Source organism: Ostrea edulis, chromosome 7, assembly GCF_947568905.1.
Source record: "Ostrea edulis chromosome 7, xbOstEdul1.1, whole genome shotgun sequence".
In the NCBI taxonomy this organism is placed as follows: Eukaryota; Metazoa; Mollusca; class Bivalvia; order Ostreida; family Ostreidae; genus Ostrea; species Ostrea edulis.
This window is the reverse complement of record NC_079170.1, coordinates 57081904-57102252: the sequence shown is the minus strand read 5'-3', so window position 1 is coordinate 57102252 and position 20349 is coordinate 57081904. Positions and strand designations below refer to the sequence as shown.

The following is a 20349-nucleotide window of genomic DNA, read 5'->3' as shown; positions in this document are numbered from 1 at the left end:
TACAACTTGGGGAATATAAAATACATGTAGTTGTATAGGGTTATTGAACTTATATTGGTGAATTATTGGCACTCGTTGGCTGTCAAAATGCACGAGCTTGCGAGTGCATTTTGACAGCCGAGTGCCAATATTCACCAATATAAGTTCAATAACCCTTTTATTATATAGCTAAAATATTTAGTTGTTAAATCATATTCCTTTTCACTCAAAATACTCCAAAATAGACGAGAATTCATCAATATTGGCATCTAAGGTGAAGGTGTGCAATATCAGCATGCATTTCTTAACTGTTCAATATTAAACCCCTCATTAATGCATGAAGCAAACTGATTTTGTGAATGGGGACATCATAATTTATGTACAGTAAAACATTTTGTTTAAATAATGAATATGATATCAAATACCGGCTTTGTCAGATTCGGAGGACCGTCATCTCCATTTTGACTTGTGTACGTCATATACGGTAACGTCAATATTGAACGCTCATACTCGGAATGTTTCGGGCACACACAATTTACGCAATGCAAAGTTAGCGTTCAATAAATTCTCAGGATATTGAACGCTACATTCTCTAGATTTTACGCAGATTTTATAATAGACTATATATTAGCTATAATATAATATAACGTTACTGCATTTTGAGAAAAAATAAGGGAAACAATAAAATTATTGCTATATCAAAGCTCCCAAATATTTCGCCCTACACTGTCTTCGTTTCCCCAAGCATTTTCTTGATCATGTCTATTGCCTTTTTTTCAAAGAGCTTTGTATTGTCTTTACTGCCATCATCTGTCACTGAACAACTAGTATCAGCAACTACATGGCTTTCACTTCTCAGGAGTTAAGGGTGCTTCATTCTCATACGGTCTACATGTTTGATTTGAGATTTCCCATATGGCCCACAGTTTACTTTGTAGGTCCCCTCTGAACACCTTTTGTCCACTACAAAAGGACCTTGCCAAAACTAAGTCAGCATAGGAGACTTCCAAACAGCATGTTATTGGAAGTACATACACTTCATCTCCCTTTTTAAAGGTTTGCCAGTTTAATTTTGTGTCTAAAAGGCTCTTCTGCATTAGCATGGAACCAATGTCATTTTCCTCGCACGAATGAATGTGCCAATTCTAGCTTTTCCTTCAGTTCCCAAAATGAATAAATGTTTATTCGGTATATACTTACATACAAACATACATACATAAATACCAAGGATAAACCATGAAAGCTCAAAAGCTTATTTCCAATGGGGTCCTTTGATGCACGGATAGGGGGTCATCCAAACCCACCGTTGGACAGGTATTTCTTTCATAGCTGGTGGCATCTCAAATGCAGTATCAAGAGGTGCTCTGACCTCTCTTCCCAATATTAAATGATTGGGGCTGAATCCAGTGGACTCGTGTTCCACTGACCTATATGCCATCAGCATGTATAACAAGTTGTGCCAGTTTGCTTGGTATATTTATCAACCAGAGTATTTAGCATTAAAAACATTGCTAAATCTTTCCATGAGACTCATAATCACACTAAGGGTGATAGTGATTTGTTATGGTTTTCTTCATGTTCAAAATTTTACATATTTCAGTGAAAATCTTTTCCTCAATTTCAAACTGTTTGCTTTGGTCCGAGTGAATCAACACAGGCACTCCAAGCCTTGATACTGTACCACCCCCTGAACCCACAATGAAGCAATCATGGTGATTGTCTCCACCCATTTTGTAAAATAATCACAAACAACTATATACTGGTTGCCATTTTCTGTTTGGGGAAGGTCGCCAATCATATCCAGAGCTATTCTCTCCATTGTCTTTCTGGCTCCTAATGTTTGCATTGGAGCTCTTTTGTTTTGGGTTAGTTATTGCAAGGATTTTGATTCTACATATGGATGTCTTGATGAAGGAGAATTAAGGAGGTTTGAAAACCCAAGAAATTCACAATAAAAGGAAAGTATCACATTCATATAATATTGTAACAGATTTTGCATATACTCTTGCAAACTATAAATTTGTTGTTACATTAAAAAATTCAAATTCTGTGAGATTCGAACCTAAATGATGCACAGATTTATAGATTAAACCATATATCGAATAAGCTACCATGAATAGCTATGAAAATTTAAAAAACCAGGTAATATATTGCTGACCTTCTTTTATTCATATGTTACAAAACAAAATATGTCACAGATAATGGCCGATACTACCATAAGTAAAGTTAGAAAACTCCTGGAATTTTTGCCATGTTTGCTAATCAATGTCATAAAACAAACATCATTGGCTCAAAGTGACCTTCTAATGACAACATCAACGGGACAATTTTGATATGTACAGCATAGTTGCTAAAAGAAATGATATGGAAATACGTGGGGTCCATGAAAAAATTGCATATTATGTACATATATATTTTCTTTTCTGTAGACCCTATATATTTCTATATTGCTCTTGCACATGACTACATTAACTAATAATATATTGTGTGTATTGAGCATATCAAGTTTTATTCAAATTACACAAAAGTAACTTTTCAGGGGGTATGAATTTTGCTGACTACTCCTTGAATTTTGATGAAATGAAAACACACATTGCGGCTGAAATGAAGTTTTCCCCATTTATCACAGGTAAGGTTTTCTTCGTTTATCACAGGTAAGGTTATATATACTTGTTTCCCCAACATGCTGCATCCACATGCAGTTTGCAGTCTATGTAACCTGTAGTTAATGTTGTAAACTTTCTTTCTTTTTTGAATTTCCTTCTTTATAAACTGTCTTACTGTTATGCCCTCTGGGCCCAAAATTGGAATAAACTTATCTTATCTTATCTTATCTATATATATTTAAAGAGGTAGGTGCAACTAAAGAGAAATTTATATATAAAAGGGGTAGGTATACATACAAAGAGATTTGTACATAAAACGATATGTGTACATATATTAAAGGGAAAGGCAACCCAAAAAATATTCTGTGATATACGGCCTAGATAAGCTTCAGTACTAATTTGAAAACGTTAAAAATTGAAATTCCCGCCATCTATAGAGGCTGCCATGATGCGGAACTCTTTTGTATTCAAGACCACAAAAATCAATAATTTTGACGTCACACCATCTATTCCAGTTTTGATGAGATTCTAAAATCATCAAAGATGTGCATGTGGTAGATTTTACGAATACATTGTAAATAGGTGGATGTCTTCCTGTCAAGCAGTTAATTACACTAATGTGAAGGGGAGATGTGAAAAAAGTCCCCCCCCCCCCCCCCCCTGAAATTCCTGACCCAACAAAGTTATTTGAAAAGAAAATACTATGTAAACTGTGGATCCATCATTTGTGTAATGACAAGTTGAGGTTTGAGACATTTACATGTATGAAAAAACGAGTACCATCTACCTGGTCTGCGACTTGACTGAACGTCTTCTTTTCTTAAGTATTTGCAAAAGAACAGGCTCAAATCTATACGGCTTCAAACTTAACTGTTCATGACTTGTCATGTTTACAGTGCTGCTGATGAAATAAACCGGAACCGACGGTGTGATGTAATAAATTAAAGTTCAATGGCCGCTCTCTTAGCGGCGAATAATTTGAAATATAAGATAGATTAGATATTGATTTAATTGTTAAGCAAGGATTTTTGTTGTTAAAGACTGCCATTTACGATATCAGTAAGTAATACTTTATTCATAAAGGCAACAATTTGGTTAGGGTTGCCTTTCCCTTGAAGATTTTAACTAGACAGACATGTGTACATAAAAAGATCATTTCTACAATAAAAAGATAGGGATATAAAAAGTTAGGTCTACAATAAAGAGTTAGGGATATGAAAAGTTAGGTCTACATATAAAAAGATACGGATATAAAAAGTTAGGTTTACAGTAAAGAGATAGGGATATAAAAAGTTAGGTCTACAGTAAAGAGATAGGGATATAAAAGTTAGGTCTACATATGAAAAGATAGGGATATAAAAAGTTAGGTTTACAGTAAAGAGATAGGGATATAAAAAGTTAGGTTTACAGTAAAGAGATAGGGATATAAAAAGTTAGGTCTACAGTAAAGAGATAGGGATATAAAAAGGTTGAGTCTACAATAAAGAGATAGGGATATAAAAAGTTAGGTTTACAGTAAAGAGATAGGGATATAAAAAGTTAGGTCTACATATAAAGAGATAGGGATATAAAAAGTTAGGTTTACAGTAAAGAGATAGGGATATAAAAGTTACGTCTACAATAAAGAGATAGGGATATAAAAAGTTACGTCTACATATAAAGAGGTAGGGATATAAAAAGTTACGTCTACAATAAAGAGATAGGGATATAAAAAGTTACGTCTACAATAAAGAGATAGAGATATAAAAAGTTACGTCTACAATAAAGAGATAGGGATATAAAAAGTTACGTCTACAATAAAGAGATAGGGATATAAAAAGTTACGTCTACAGTAAAGAGATAGGGATATAAAAAGTTACGTCTACAGTAAAGAGATAGGGATATAAAAAGTTAGGTCTACATATAAAGAGATAGGGATATAAAAAGTTACGTCTACAGTAAAGAGATAGGGATATAAAAAGTTACGTCTACAATAAAGAGATAGGGATATAAAAAGTTAGGTCTACAGTAAAGAGATGGGGATATAAAAAGTTAGGTCTACAGTAAAGAGATAGGGATATAAAAAGTTAGGTCTACAGTAAAGAGATAGGGATATAAAAAGTTAGGTCTACATATAAAGAGATATATAGGGATATAAAAAGTTGAGTCTGCATTTGAAAAGATTGGTACATGAATGACATGTTTTTATAGTGTCATCTTCATATTTTATATAGTAAAAATTAAACTTTGTTCACACAAAAAGTGTTTGATTTACACAAAAAGAGCAATTCCATTGATGCAGCAGAATAAATTATTAGTGGGAAATTCATGCAGAAATATAAATGAATAACTAGTGGAATAATACAGAAATAATGAATATTACCAGTGGATTCACACAAGGGCTATTCCAGCAAAAAAACATATGGGGGAGGGGGGGAGGCAGTTGATATTTTTTTTTGGATGGCCGGTGGGGATTTGGAAAAATGTATTTGTATGGGTAGTGGTGAGTTTGTATGGGTGGTTGTCTTCTAGATTAAAAAAAATATGGGTGCTAGTGAATTATGATAAAAATGAAGACATTACAGAGTCTGTATCATGTTGCGAAATTTCTTTTATTATAACAGAAGAGGAAGAAGAAAAGCGGAGCCATCCTACATTACGTTAAAAAAAAAAGATTGATAAGTGGACAGATAACTCTATTCAAAGTAGATGTTTCAGTTTGTGTAGAAATGACAACAATAATAAATGAAAATGAAATGTTTTCTGTTGGATTGACATGATTAGAAGTAACACCATCTCTAGATGTGATCTATTTAGTGATATTTTTAGTGAACTTGGAAGGGAACGAGTAGAAAATTATATATGAGGTAACAAATTGGCCATGAGCCAATAAAAAAAAGTATTTCCACATTTTTATCAGCCAATGACTTTGGCAATTATTGTCAGGTCTTTCAAGGTAATAATAGTATCCACATTCATGTAAAATTTTAAAAAATGTCCGAATTTTCTCGGAATGTTGTGATGTGCCACATGTGTCTGAAACACCCAACATGTACAACCTGTTTTAACACATAGGCTTATGTCACGGCCAAGGTTCGAACCTACAACACTGCTAGAAGACCAAATTGTAAACACTAGGCCACTACGGTAGTGTAATAATTTTGGTATGAACGAACCTTCTCTGTCAAGTATCAAAATCAACATTCTTAGGATGACACTACAGCTTGAGTTTGGCTTGAGAATGGATCACAAATTACAATATCAACGTTTGAATATTTATTCACATTAATGTAGTCAAAATTCATTTAAATTTTGGTAATTTGTTTATTTAAATCACCACAAATTCTGGCTTATCTGGAAAATAGTTGCATGAACATATTAGGATTAAGACCAATATGAACTTGTTGAAACTGAACTCTACCTTTAAAGTAAAATCTTGATATACAGGTGATTTCAGTATTGAATTCTTAATTTTATTTGTATGGGTTGTGGTGGCAGGGGAGAATCTAATTGTATGGGTGGTGGTAGATGAGGAAAATTTAATTGTCTTAAAAATGAAGTGCCCCCTCCCCCCATATTTTTTTTGCTGGAATAGCCCCAAGTAGAAATGAATTACTAGTTGATTAATATAGAAATGAGTTACTAGTGGATTCATATAGACTACTAGTTTGACATAGAAATAGAAATGAATCACTGGTAGATTCATACAGAAATAACAGTGAATTACTAGGGAGATTTACACAGAAATAACCGTGAATTACTAGGGAGATTTATACAGAAATAACCGTGAATTACTAGGGAGATTTATACAGAAACTAGTACTTATTGTAACGGGGACCGTTACAGATGTTCCCCAAACATTCCCCCATTTAGTAAGTGGTGACAGTTATTTCAGTACAAGTTGTTTTGACCATTGCAAACTGTGTAGCATGTGAATATATAACTATCTTATAACGTTCAGTCCATTTCATACTAGTTCAAATCAGTTATAAAGATCTGAGAGTTTTCTGCACGTGCACGTACGTGCATGCACGTGCATATAAATAATTCGACCATCTCCATACATTACAAGTCTTACTATATGAGTACAAGAGAAGTTTCACAACTGTTCAATGAAAAACGAGAAATTAACAGCAACTCAAAACTACAAAGACCGAAATCAATGCACGTGCATACACGTGCGCATGAGTAGCACACAGCAATTTTGTTGATGCTATTCAATAGACATTTGAACAATGTACTTACTATATGAATTTGGTATCGATCGCTTCACTCACAAGAAAGTTATTGGAATTTCAAAATCGTCCAATCAGAATTAAGCGCACGTGCATGCGGGTGCAGGGAAGTGATTTTGAGACTATTAATAAATTGAGAGGCCCAAAACATACCTGAAACCTAATTTTCAAACCTATTCATTGCAATCTCAAAATGTTATAGACCAATACTTCAATTTAGACGTCAAAAATTACAGTGCACGCGCATTCACGCGCACGCGATTTTGATAATGGAAAATTTGTTGACACCATTTCATAGACATTCATATCATTGATCCTCAGGGTAAATTTGAATTCATTTCAGTTTTTAATTCAATAGTTATGACCATTTTAGTACCCGAAAAATGAAAGAAAAGCTATGCATGTGCATACACGGGCACGTGAGTACGACTCAGCATCAATGTTGATGTCATTCAATAGACATTTGATAGATATACTTACAGTATAAATTTCATATTGTTTCCATCATTTATAAGAAAGTTATGGCGATTTGAAAATCATCCAATCACAATTTAGTACACGTGCATGCACGTGCCGGATGGTAATTATGACTATACACTTTTGTTAAGAATATCAAGATACATATACAATACAAGTTTGAAAAGATTTTGACAAAAAACAAAAAAGTTATGGTCATTGAAAGAATTGAACCTTCAAAAGACAATGCACGTGCGTGCGCATGCGCATTTGCAATTTTTATTACATCGATGTGTAGATATTCAGATGTCTACCTATCCTGTAAATATCATTAAATTTCCTTGATTGGCATGAATGTTATAAACGGTTTTGTATTATCCAATCAAATTGAAGCACACGTGCATTTGCGTGCAGAATTGAAATTTTGACGATGCCAAACAGTTAAGGGTCCCATGTTATACCTACGATATAAATAGCAAACGATTTCATTGAAAAATAAAAAAGTTAGACTGATTCTAAAGTTTGTAAACAAAAAATCCAATGCATGTGCATGCACATTCATGCATTTTCAGACAAAATGACATTCGTTCCGCACATCTACATAGACTATACTATCATCCTAAAAAGGTTTCATATTGATCCCTTGAGTAGTTTCTGAGAACACTCGTGGACAAAAAAGTCCCAAGAAGAAAGAAAGAATAATAATAATAATAAGAAGAAGAAGAAGAAGAAACAGAGTAAAACCAATATGTTCCCAAACTTCGTTTGGGGAACATAACTAGTACTTATTGTAACGGGGACCGTTACATATGTTCCCCAAACATTCCCCAATTTAGTAAGTGGTGACATTTATATCAGTACAAGTTGTTTTGACCATTGCAAACTGTGTAGCATGTGAATATATAACTATCTTTTAACGTTCAGTCCATTCCATACTAGTTCAAATCAGTTATAAAGATCTGAGAGTTTTGTGCACGTGCACGTACGTGCTTGCACGTGCATATAAATAATTCGACCATTTCGATACATTACAAGTCTTACCATATGAGTACAACAGAAGTTTCACAACTGTTCAATGAAAAACGAGAAATTAACGGCAACTCAAAACTACAGAGACCGAAATCAATACACGTGCATACACGTGCGCGTGAGTACGACACAGCAATTTTGTTGATGCTAATCAATAGACATTTGAACAATATACTTACTATATGAATTTGATATCGATTGCTTCACTCATAAGAAAGTTAATGGGATTTCAAAATCGTCCAATCAGCATGCGCATCCAGGGAAGTGATTTTGAGACTATTAATAAATTGAGAGGCCTAAAACATACCTGCAACCTAATTTTCAAACCTATTCATTGCAATCTCAAAATGCTATAGACCAATACTTAAATTTAAACGTCAAAAATTACAATGCACGCGCATTCACGCGCACGCAATTTTGATAATGGAAAATTTGTTGACACCATTTCATAGACATTCATATCATAGATTCTCAGGGTAAATTTGAATTCATTTCAGTTTTTAATTCAATAGTTATGGCCATTTTAGTACCCGAAAAATGAAAGAAAAGCTATGCACGTGCATACACGGCCACGTGAGTACGACTCAGCATCAATGTTGATGTCATTCAATAGATATTTGATAGATATACTTACAGTATAAATTTCATATTGTTTCCATCATTTATAAGAAAGTTATGGCGATTTGAAAATCGTCCAATCACAATTTAGCACACGTGCATGCACGTGCCGGATGATAATTTTGACTGTACACTTTTGTTTAGAATATTAAGATACATATACAATACAAGTTTGAAAAGAATTTGACAAAAAACAAAAAAGTTATGGTCATTGAAAGAATTGAACCTTCAAAAGACAATGCACGTGCGTTCGCATGCGCGTTTGCAATTTTTATTACATCGATCTGTAGATATTTGACATGTCTACCTATCCTGTAAATATCATTAAATTTCCTTAATTGGCATGAATGTTATAAACGGTTTTGTATTATCCAATCAAATTGAAGCACACGTGCATGCGCGTGCAGAAATGAAATTTTGACGATGCCAAACAGTTAAGGGTCCCTCGTTATACCTACGATGAAAATATCAATCGATTTCATTGAAAAATAAAAAAGTTAGGCTTATTCCAAAGTTTGTAAACAAAAAATCCAATGCACGTGCATGCACATGCATGCATTTTCAGACAAAATGACATTCGTTCCGCACATCTACATATGCTATACTATCATCCTAAAAAGGTTTCATATTGATCCCTTGAGTAGTTTCTGAGAACACTCGTGGACAAAAAAGTCCCAAGAAGAAAGAAAGAATAATAATAATAATAATAATAACTAGTACTTATTGTAACGGGGACCGTTACACATGTTCCCCAAACATTCCCCCATTTAGCAAGTGGTGTCATTTATTTCAGTACAAGTGGTTTTGACCATTGCAAGCTGTGAAACATGTGAATATATAACTATTTTATAACGTTCAGTCCATTTCATACTAATACAAATCAGTTATAAAGATCTGAGAGTTTTGTGCACGTGCACGTACGTGCATATACATAATTCGACCATCTCGATACATTAGAAGTCTTACTGTATGAGTACAAGAGAAGTTTCACAACTGTTCAATGAAAAACGAGAAATTAACGGCAACTGAAAACTACAAAGACCGAAATCAATGCACGTGCATACACGTGCGCGTGAGTACCACACAACAATTTTGTTGATGCTAATCAATAGAGATTTGAACAATATACTTACTATATGAATTTGGTATCGATCGCTTCACTCTTAAAAAAGTTATTGGGATTTCAAAATCGTCCAATCAGAATTAAGCACATGTGCATGCGCGTGCAGGGAAGTGATTTTGAGACTATTAATAAATTGACAGGCCCAAAACATACCTGCGACTTAATTTTCAAATCTATTCATTGCAATCTCAAAATGTTATAGACCAATACTCAAATTTAGACGTCGAAAATTACAATGCACGCGCATTCACGAGCACGCGATTTTGATAATGGAAAATTTGTTGACACCATTTCACAGACATTCATATCATAGATCCTCAGGGTAAATTTGAATTCATTTCAGTTTTTAATTCAATAGTTATGACCATTTTAGTACCCGAAAAATGAAAGAAAAGCTATGCACGTGCATACACGGGCACGTGAGTATGACTCAGCATCAATGTTGATGTCATTCAATAGACATTCGGTAGATATACTTACAATATAAATTTCATATTGTTTCCATCATTTATAAGAAAGTTATGGCGATTTGAAAATCGTCCAATCACAATTTAGCACACGTGCATGCACGTGACGGATGGTAATTATGACTATACACTTTTGTTAAGAATATCAAGATACATATACAATACAAGTTTGAAAAGATTTTGACAAAAAACAAAAAAGTTATGGTCATTGAAAGAATTGAACCTTCAAAAGACAATGCACGTGCGTGCGCATGCGCGTTTGCAATTTTTATTACATTGATCTGTAGATATTTGATATGTCTACCTATCCTGTAAATATCATTAAATTTCCTTGATTGGCATGAATGTTATAAACGGTTTTGTATTATCCAATCAAATTGAAGCACACGTGCATGCGCGTGCAGAATTGAAATTTTGACGATGCCAAACAGTTAAGGGTCACAAGTTATACCTACGATATAAATAGCAAACGATTTCATTGAAAAATAAAAAAGTTAGACTGATTCTAAAGTTTGTAAACAAAAACTCCAATGCACGTGCATGCACATGCATGCATTTTCAGACAAAATGACATTCGTTCCGCACATCTACATTTGCTATACTATCATCCTAAAAAGGTTTCATATTGATCCCTTGAGTAGTTTCTGAGAACACTCGTGGACAAAAAAGTCCCAAGAAGAAAGAAAGAATAATAATAATAATAAGAAACAGAGTAAAACCAATATGTTCCCAAACTTCGTTTGGGGAACATAATAAGAAACAGAGTAAAACCAATATGTTCCCAAACTTCGTTTGGGGAACATAACTAGGACTTATTGTAACGGGGACCGTTACAGATGTTCCCCAAACATTCCCCCATTTAGTAAGTGGTGACATTTATTTCACTACAAGTTGTTTTGACCATTGCAAACTGTTTAGCATGTGAATATATGACTATATTATAACGTTCAGTCCATTTCATACTAGTTCAAATCAGTTATAAAGATCTGAGAGTTTTGTGCACGTGCACGTATGTGCATATAAATAATTCGACCATCTCGATACATTACAAGTCTGACTATATGAGTACAAAAGAAGTTTCACAACTGTTCAATGAAAAACGAGAAATTAACGGCAACTCAAAACTACAAAGACTGAAATCAATGCACGTGCATACACGTGCGCGTGAGTACCACACAGCAATTTTGTTGATGCTATTCAATAGACATTTGAACAATATACTTACTATATGAATTTGGTATCGATTGCTTCACACATCAGAAAGTTATTGGGATTTCAAAATCGTCCAATCAGAATTAAGCTCACGTGCATGTGCGTGCAGGGAAATGATTTTGAGACTATTAATAAATTGAGAGGCCTAAAACATACCTGCAACCTAATTTTCAAACCTATTCATTGCAATCTCAAAATGTTATAGACCAATACTTAAATTTAGACGTTAAAAATTACAATGCACGCGCATTCACGCGCACGCAATTTTGATAATGGAAAATTTGTTGACACCATTTCATAGACATTCATATCATAGATCCTCAGGGTAAATTTGAATTCATTTCAGTTTTTAATTCAATAGTTATGACCATTTTAGTACCCGAAAAATGAAAGAAAAGCTATGCACGTGCATACACGGGCACGTGAGTATGACTCAGCATCAATGTTGATGCCATTTCATAGACATTTGATAGATATACTTACAGTATAAATTTCATATTGTTTCCATCATTTATAAGAAAGTTATGGCGATTTGAAAATCGTCCAATCAGAATTTAGCACACGTGCATGCACGTGCCGGATGGTAATTATGACTGTACACTTTTGTTAAGAATATCAAGATACATATACAATACAAGTTTGAAAAGATTTTGACAAAAAACAAAAAAGTTATGGTCATTGAATTAATTGAATATTCAAATGTCAATGCACGTGCGTGCGCATGCGCGTTTTTAATTTTTGAAACTTATATTTGTAGATATTTATAATCTTTACCTATCCTGTAAATATCATCAAATTGTCTTAATTTTCATGAAAGTTATCAACGGTTTTGTATTATCCAATCAAATTGAAGCACACGTGCATGCGCGTGCAGAATTAAAATTTTGACGATGCCAAACGGTTAAGGGTCCCAAGTTATACCTGCAATATAAATATCAAACGATTTCATTGAAAAATAAAAAAAGTTAGACGCATTCCAAAATTTGTAAACAAAAAATCCAATGCACGTGCATGCACATGCATGCATTTTCAGACAAAATGACGTTCGTTCCGCACATCTACATAGAGTTTTCTATCATCCTAAAAAGGTTTCATCTTGATCCCTTCAGAACACTCGTGGACAAAAAAGTGTGACAAGAATAAAGAAAGAATAATAATAATAATAATAATAATAATAAGAAACAGAGTAAAACCAATATGTTCCCAAACTTTGTTTGGGGAACATAATAACTAGTACTTATTGTAACGGGGACCGTTGCAGATGTTCCCCAAACATTCCCCCATTTAGCAAGTGGTGTCATTTATTTCAGTACAAGTGATTTTGACCATTGCAAACTGTGAAACATGTGAATATTGAACTCTTTTATAACGTTCAGTCCATTTCATGCTAATAAAATTCAGTTATAAAGATCTGAGAGTTTAGTGCACGTGCACGTACGTGCATACACGTGCATATAAAAAATTCGACCATCTCAATACATTAGAAATCTTACTATATGAGTACAAGAGAAGTTTCACAACTGTTCAATGAAAAACGAAAAATTAACGGCAACTCAAAACTACAAAGACCGAAATCAATGCACGTGCATACACGTGCGCTTGAGTACCACACAGCAATTTTCTTGATGCTATTCAATAGACATTTGAACAATATACTTACTATATGAATTTGGTATCGATTGTTTCACTCATAAGAAAGTTATAGGGATTTCAAAATCGTCCAATCAGAATTAAGCGCACGTGCATGCGCGTCCAGGGAAGTGATTTTGAGACTATTAATAAATTGAGAGGTCCAAAACATACCTGCAACCTAATTTTCAAACCTATTCATTGCAATCTCAAAATGTTATAGACCAATAGTTAAATTTAGATGTCAAAAATTACAATCCATGCGCATTCACGCGCACGCGATTTTGATAATGGAAAATTTGTTGACACCATTTCATAGACATTCATATCATGGATCCTCAGGGTAAATTTGAATTCATTTCAGTTTCTAATTCAATAGTTATGACCATTTTAGTACCCGAAAAATGAAAGAAAAGATATGCACGTGCATACACGGGCACGTGAGTATGACTCAGCATCAATGTTGATGTCATTCAATAGACATTTGATAGATATACTTACAGTATAAATTTCATATTGTTTCCATCATTTATAAGAAAGTTATGGCGATTTGAAAATCGTCCAATCAGAATTTAGCACACGTGCATGCACGTGCTGGATAGTTATTATGACTGTTTACGTTTGTTAAGAATATCAAGATACATATACAATACAAGTTTGAAAAGATTTTGACAAAAAACAAATTAGTTATGGTCATTGAAAGAATTGAATATTCAAATGTTAATGCGCGTGCGTGCGCATGCGCGTTTTCAATTTTTTTAACATAGATTTGTAGATATTTATAATCTTTACCTATCCTGTAAATATCATCAAATTGTCTTAATTTACATGAAAGTTATAAATGGTTTTGTATTATCCAATCAAATTGAAGCACACGTGCATGCGCGTGCAGAATTGAAATTTTAACGATGTGAAACGGTTAAGGGTCTCAAGTTATACCTGCAATATAAATATCAAACGATTTCATTGAAAAATAAAAAAGTTAGACGCATTCCAAAGTTTGTAAACAAAAAATCCAATGCACATGCATGCATTTTCAGACAAAATGACGTTCGTTCCGCACATCTACAAAGAGTATTCTATCATCATAAAAAGGTTTCGTCTTGATCCCTTCAGTAGTTGCAGAGAACACTCGTGGACAAAAAAGGGTGACAAGAATAAAGAAAGAATAATAATAATAACTAGACACGATCTCGTTCCGAGCAACGAGTAGGTCTTCCGTCCGATTTGTTGATGCACTCGGAGTTAAAAAAAAAAAAAGACAAATGAGTCCCAATTTAGTTTCCGACTTTAAGACACTTTAGATATAATCAATTTTTCATATCATAAGCTTCTGAAGCAAAGTTGCAGTGAAATTCGTTTGAAATTCGACTCTCCAGGCGAGCCATAAGGCCCTCGGACCTATTTCTTGATGTCATTTGTTAGCCCTCTATAGACTCAACAACTTTAGTTCTATATGTCTTTACAAAATATTTACCTGTAAAAAGTTATTGAGATCGACCGATATCGACAAAAAATCGACTCTACAGGCGAGCCATTAGGACCATAGGCCTATTTCTTGATATCAATCGATAGATCTCGATAAACTGAACAACTTTTGTTCAATATGTCCTTACAAAATATTTACTAGTTACAAGTTTTTGAAATCGACTGATATCGACAAAAATCGACTCTACAGGCGAGCCATGAGGCCCACAGACCCATTTTTTGATATTGATCGATAGGTTATGACACATTGAACAACTTTTGTTCAATAATGCTTTTCAAAAAATATGTCGTTTTAAAGATATGAGGCGTCAAATATGTACGATTTTGGCCCTTAAAATCTCTAATTACGTAACATATGACCTACTTTTTGATTTGATAAGATCAAGCTCGTTGAGATGAACATTTCCGTTTCTACAACTTATTATAAAATATTAATAGTTTCTGAGATATTCTCAAAAACATTTGGACCCTTCTGAACCCCTAATTTAAAGGGCCAGCCCGTTTTGCTTGATATCGTAAGAAAGGCCTTGTCATTTGAAACATTTTTTGCTCAACAAGTATTTAGAAATTCTTTACCGTTCTCGAGTTATCTCTACAAGAAATATTTAGGGGCCAAACTGTAGCTCCCTAACAGGGCCACATAGGGAAAAAACGAAATGTACATATTGTTTAGATTATCATTCTGAACAACTTTTGTTGAATAATGCTTTTCAAAATATTTGTCGTTTTCAAGATATGAGGCGTCAATTATTTATGATTTTGGCCCTTAAAATCCCTTATTACGTAACATATGACCTACTTTTTGATTTGATAAGAACAAGCTCGTTTAGATGAACATTTCCGCTTCAATGACTTATTACAAAATATTAATAGTTTCTGAGATATTCTCATAAACCTTTGGACCCTTCTGGGCCCCTAATTTAAAGGGTCAGCCCCTTTTGCTTGATATCGTAAGAAAGGTCATGACATTTCAAACATTTTTTGTTCAACAAGTATTTAGAAATTCTTTACCGTTCTCGAGTTATTTCTAGAAGTAATTTTTAGGGGCCAAACTGTAGCTCCCTAACGGGGCCACATAGGGTAAAAACGAAATATGCATATTGTTCAGATCATCATTCTGAACAACTTTTGTTCTTTATTGCTTTTCAAAATATTTGTCGTTTTCGAGATACAAGGGGTAAAAAATTTATGGTTTTGGCCCTTAAAATCCCTTATTACGTAACATATGACCTAAATTTTTATCTGAATAGATTTGGATAGTTGAGATGAACATTTTTTGTTCTTTGACTTATACCAAAATATTAACGATTTTTGAGATATTTGATCTAGACTTTGAGCCCTTTTAGATCCCTAATTTAAGGGGCTAGCCCCTAAATCTTGATATTTTCGAAAAGATCTCGTAAATGTGCACAACTTTTGTTCTACATGTCTTAACAAAATATTTGCAAGAAAAAAGATATTGGAGATGAAAGGTCAAAAATCGCCGAAATCGGCGAAAAATTTTGGCATCCATTTTTTCAGGTCCAGGCGAGCGTTTAGGCAAATCGCCTCCGGTAAAATCGAATCCCCCACAAATCTTCTAAAATGTTTACTCTATCTTGTGTAGAAATTTCAAGACTCTAGCTTCAAAACTAACGGAGGAGATGTGTGGACAACAAGGCCCTTCAAAAAGTCACTAAAAGAGAGATAACTCCTGACCGGAAGTGACGTCAAGCACGAAATTTTGCAGGCAAAGTCTCGTCACCAAAAGACATCTTTCCTGAAAATTTCGTGAAAATCGATCCAGAAATGGCTGAGAAAAACGCGTGTACTACCAAGGAAAATAATAATAATAATAATAATAAAAATAATAATAATAATGAAGAAGAAGAACGCGAACAAAAATAGTAAGGTCTTCCGCAGGAGACGGAAGACCTTAATAATAATAATAAGAAGAAACAGAGTAAAACCAATATGTTCCCAAACTTTGTTTGGGGAACATAATAACAGTGAATTACTAGGGAGATTCATACAGAAATAACAGTGAATTAGTATGGAGATTTATACAGAAATAACCGTGAATTACTAGGGAGATTTATACAGAAATAACAATGAATTACTAGGGAGATTTATACAGAAATAACAGTGAATTACTAGGGAGATTTATACAGAAATAACAGTGAATTACTAGGGAGATTTAAACAGAAATAACCGTGAATTACTAGGGAGATTCATTCAGAAATAACAATGAATTACTAGGGAGATTTATACAGAAATAACAGTGAATTACTAGGGAGATTCATTCAGAAATAACAATGAATTACTAGGGAGATTTATACAGAAATAACAGTGAATTACTAGGGAGATTCATTCAGAAATAACCATGAATTACTAGGGAGATTCATACAGAAATAACAGTGAATTACTAGGGAGATTTACACAGAAGTACAAAATGTAACAGTGAATTACCAGGGAGATTTACACAGAAAAAACAGTGAATTACAAGGAAGATTTACACAGAAATAACAGTGAATTACTAGGGAGATTTACACAGAAGTAACTGTGAATTACCAGAGAGATTTATACAGAAATAATTTAATTCTTATTGTATCCTTGTCTCTGATTGGTCAAATTCCAATTGAGGAACACAGGTTATTTTTGTATAACCTGGTTTGGTCAGCTGGTTTGGTATGGGGACACACCCCCTTGACAACCAGATGTCGGAACTATTTTTTTCTCTCTCTCTAAACTTCTATGGAATAGAAAGTCAATGTGCACAATAAGATACTTCGGTTTGATACACATGTTGTTTTCTCGTTGTCAATATTAGCATCTAGGCCTACTTGTACGCAAATCACTTTTGTTAAACATCTTTCTCTGTATGTATGGTCGAATAATACTATTGATAGATTAAAACAAATATATTATATTCGAATTAATGATTTGCCAAGTAAGCATTACCCTGTTCATTTTGAAATACATTTCTCATTGGGGAAAAGAAGGGGGGTGCGTTGTTTCATTTTCAACAAATCAAGCTAAAATTCATACGTCACATTTTATCACATGACGTCAGACACATTGACATGTGGATGCTATTTGTTACTTGCTTACATATTTTCTTGTGTCGGATTTACTATTAGCGACAACATTGCATACAAGGGTAAGTTTTCATTTAGTAGAAGTTTTCACAGAGTTGAAAGCCGTAAATTATTGCATTTTCTGATATTTGAAGATTTATTTTGGGTAGGCCTAAACAGTGCAATTTCCCGTATTTTCTCAATCTGTCGGAGATGAGCAACTTCAAAGTCGATGTCTATCTCTAAAGTGCAGCGAAATACGCATTACATGGATAGTCTACACATATTTTCTATCATGATAAACTTCACTTTCGATACAATATTTTGATAAATGGCTAGGCTCCGTAGAACTAAGATTAAAGATGGCGACCTTTGGCTTCGCAGCTAGATCTAGACGCATCGTGTCGCTGTTGCTAAGTAAATCATTGCGCGGCTTGGTTGACTTGTATTTTTCCAAGTGTATGTACATTTTGATAAACGAAGGTTAGCATCTTTGTCTCTTGCATTAAATTATAAGGAATGACTTTAATTCTAGGGCAAGTTATACGAGTATAACCTGGTTTGGGTCAGTTTACGCTTTTTTATAATCCGCTTTGCGGATATGATCACGTGACCAACTTCATGTCATATCCCAACAACATTCAAAAATGATATCTTATTTCTTAAATTACAAAAGTCAGTTCCTATATTTCCATCTTGCTTATGCAATGCAGTGGGGGATTTAGACCCCCCACCCCCCCCCCCCCCCCCTCTCACCTCAAATTTAAATAATAGAAATAGTGTGAGTAAAATTCCAGATTGGCACCCAAAATGGCTAAGCATTTTGGCTAATACTTGTCTTTCACACACACCCTTTCGTAAACCCTGGATCCGCCACTGCAATGACATCATAACAGAAATAAACGCAGCAGCAGGATATTTATACAGTTTATTTTGTAAACAAACAAGAATTTCATCAATTTATGAAAGAGAAACATTAAACATATATCGTTCTGTTGTTTCATTTTATACAGTTTTAAATACCGTCTGCAACTGCTGCATGGCGAATTTATAAAATAAAATAAAAGAGTTATAAGCCTACATGTATTTACTTCATGATGATAATTAAGTTACATGTAACCTGTTGTTTCCTGGCAACTTCCATCACGGCTATGACTCGGCATGATTATAAGCGAGGCTGGTTTCGAGGCTCGAAAAATTTACATGTTCATGTCAGGGTACCTGTGCGAGTCTTCATTAAAATCCTACAACAGAAATCTCTCAAGTGAACAAAAACTTCGTCCGTTCGTTTTTATTTTATTTTACACACACTGAAGGTAAATAAAAGACACAACCTACATGCACTTAGTCTAAATTTGTCCTACTGTCTTGAATCGTCTGCTGCATGGCTACAACCGCAAGTCCTAACGATGAACATACCGTTGTTTCTTTCCAAAAACCTGACTAAGAGCTTAACGTTAACTTGACCCATCATATCCACCATCAATTCTCTCAGATCCTTTGAATTTCTGTCGAAATCTGTGATCAACAATTGCGTTTTCAACTTAGTAAGCTAGACTGACGCCAGTTTCTCCATCGCTGATCGCGACCAAATCACACCATGGATGTAGTTTACTCCGCTCTTCTTGTCGTCATTTCAGTTAACTTTACGCTCTAAATTACCTTTATTTTTACACATGTTTCGTCTTTTTTTGACATTTTCAATTAAATATCTATATCTTATATTCTCTTTGATATTGTTCCTAATTTTTTATTCGATAAAACTCTTACGAACTATATTTTGTGTTCTACGATTGTTATTTTGGTCATCTGCTACATAATCATGGAAGCTCGGTAAGAACGCAAATCAAACTAGAAAATATAAATATAAGAAATAAAATATCATTTTTGAATGTTATTGGGATATGACATGAAGTTGGTACGTGATCAAATCTACTATAACGCCCTTCGGGCGTTATAGGATTTGATCACATGACCAACTTCATGTCATATCCCAACAACATTCAAAAATGATATCTTATTTCTTAAATAACAATGAATTACTAGGGAGATTCATACAGAAATAACAATGAATTACTATGGAGATTCATACAGAAATAGAATAACGTTGGTTCATACAGAAATAGAAATGAATTTTCAATACTTCTCATTACCAGCTCGTTAGAGTTATCGCGCTTTGATGACTCTTGTGCGTCATTGGTAAGAAAATGCACAAGTCTCGCGAGCAAGTGCGAGATTACTGGGACATAAACAAAACGTTCATAGCAATACCCCCCCCCCCCCCCCCCTCCTTTAAGAGTTAAAATACATGTGTTTTAAAATAAAATGAAATTGGTCAAACTCCATTTTTCAGATATTCTAACACTATTTTATTAAAGATGTTACATGTTTTTAAAACTCCACCACACCTATTTTAAACATTCCAAACAACGATCGATGTTCTCTGTCCTAAGTCCATCAATATTTTGTAAT

At 34.0% G+C, this 20349-nt stretch overlaps 1 protein-coding gene across 2 annotated transcripts in view; it reads left to right on the top strand.

The window, feature by feature from the left end:
* Positions 1 to 20349, top strand: part of LOC125653322 (carbohydrate sulfotransferase 15-like) — a 38658-nt gene that overhangs the window by 8870 nt on the left and 9439 nt on the right. For both annotated transcript variants that reach the window (XM_048882748.2, XM_048882749.2), the window contains exon 4: positions 2519 to 2608. In XM_048882748.2, coding sequence (XP_048738705.2) covers positions 2519 to 2608 — 90 coding nt within the window. The remainder of the gene's footprint in view (positions 1 to 2518; positions 2609 to 20349) is intronic.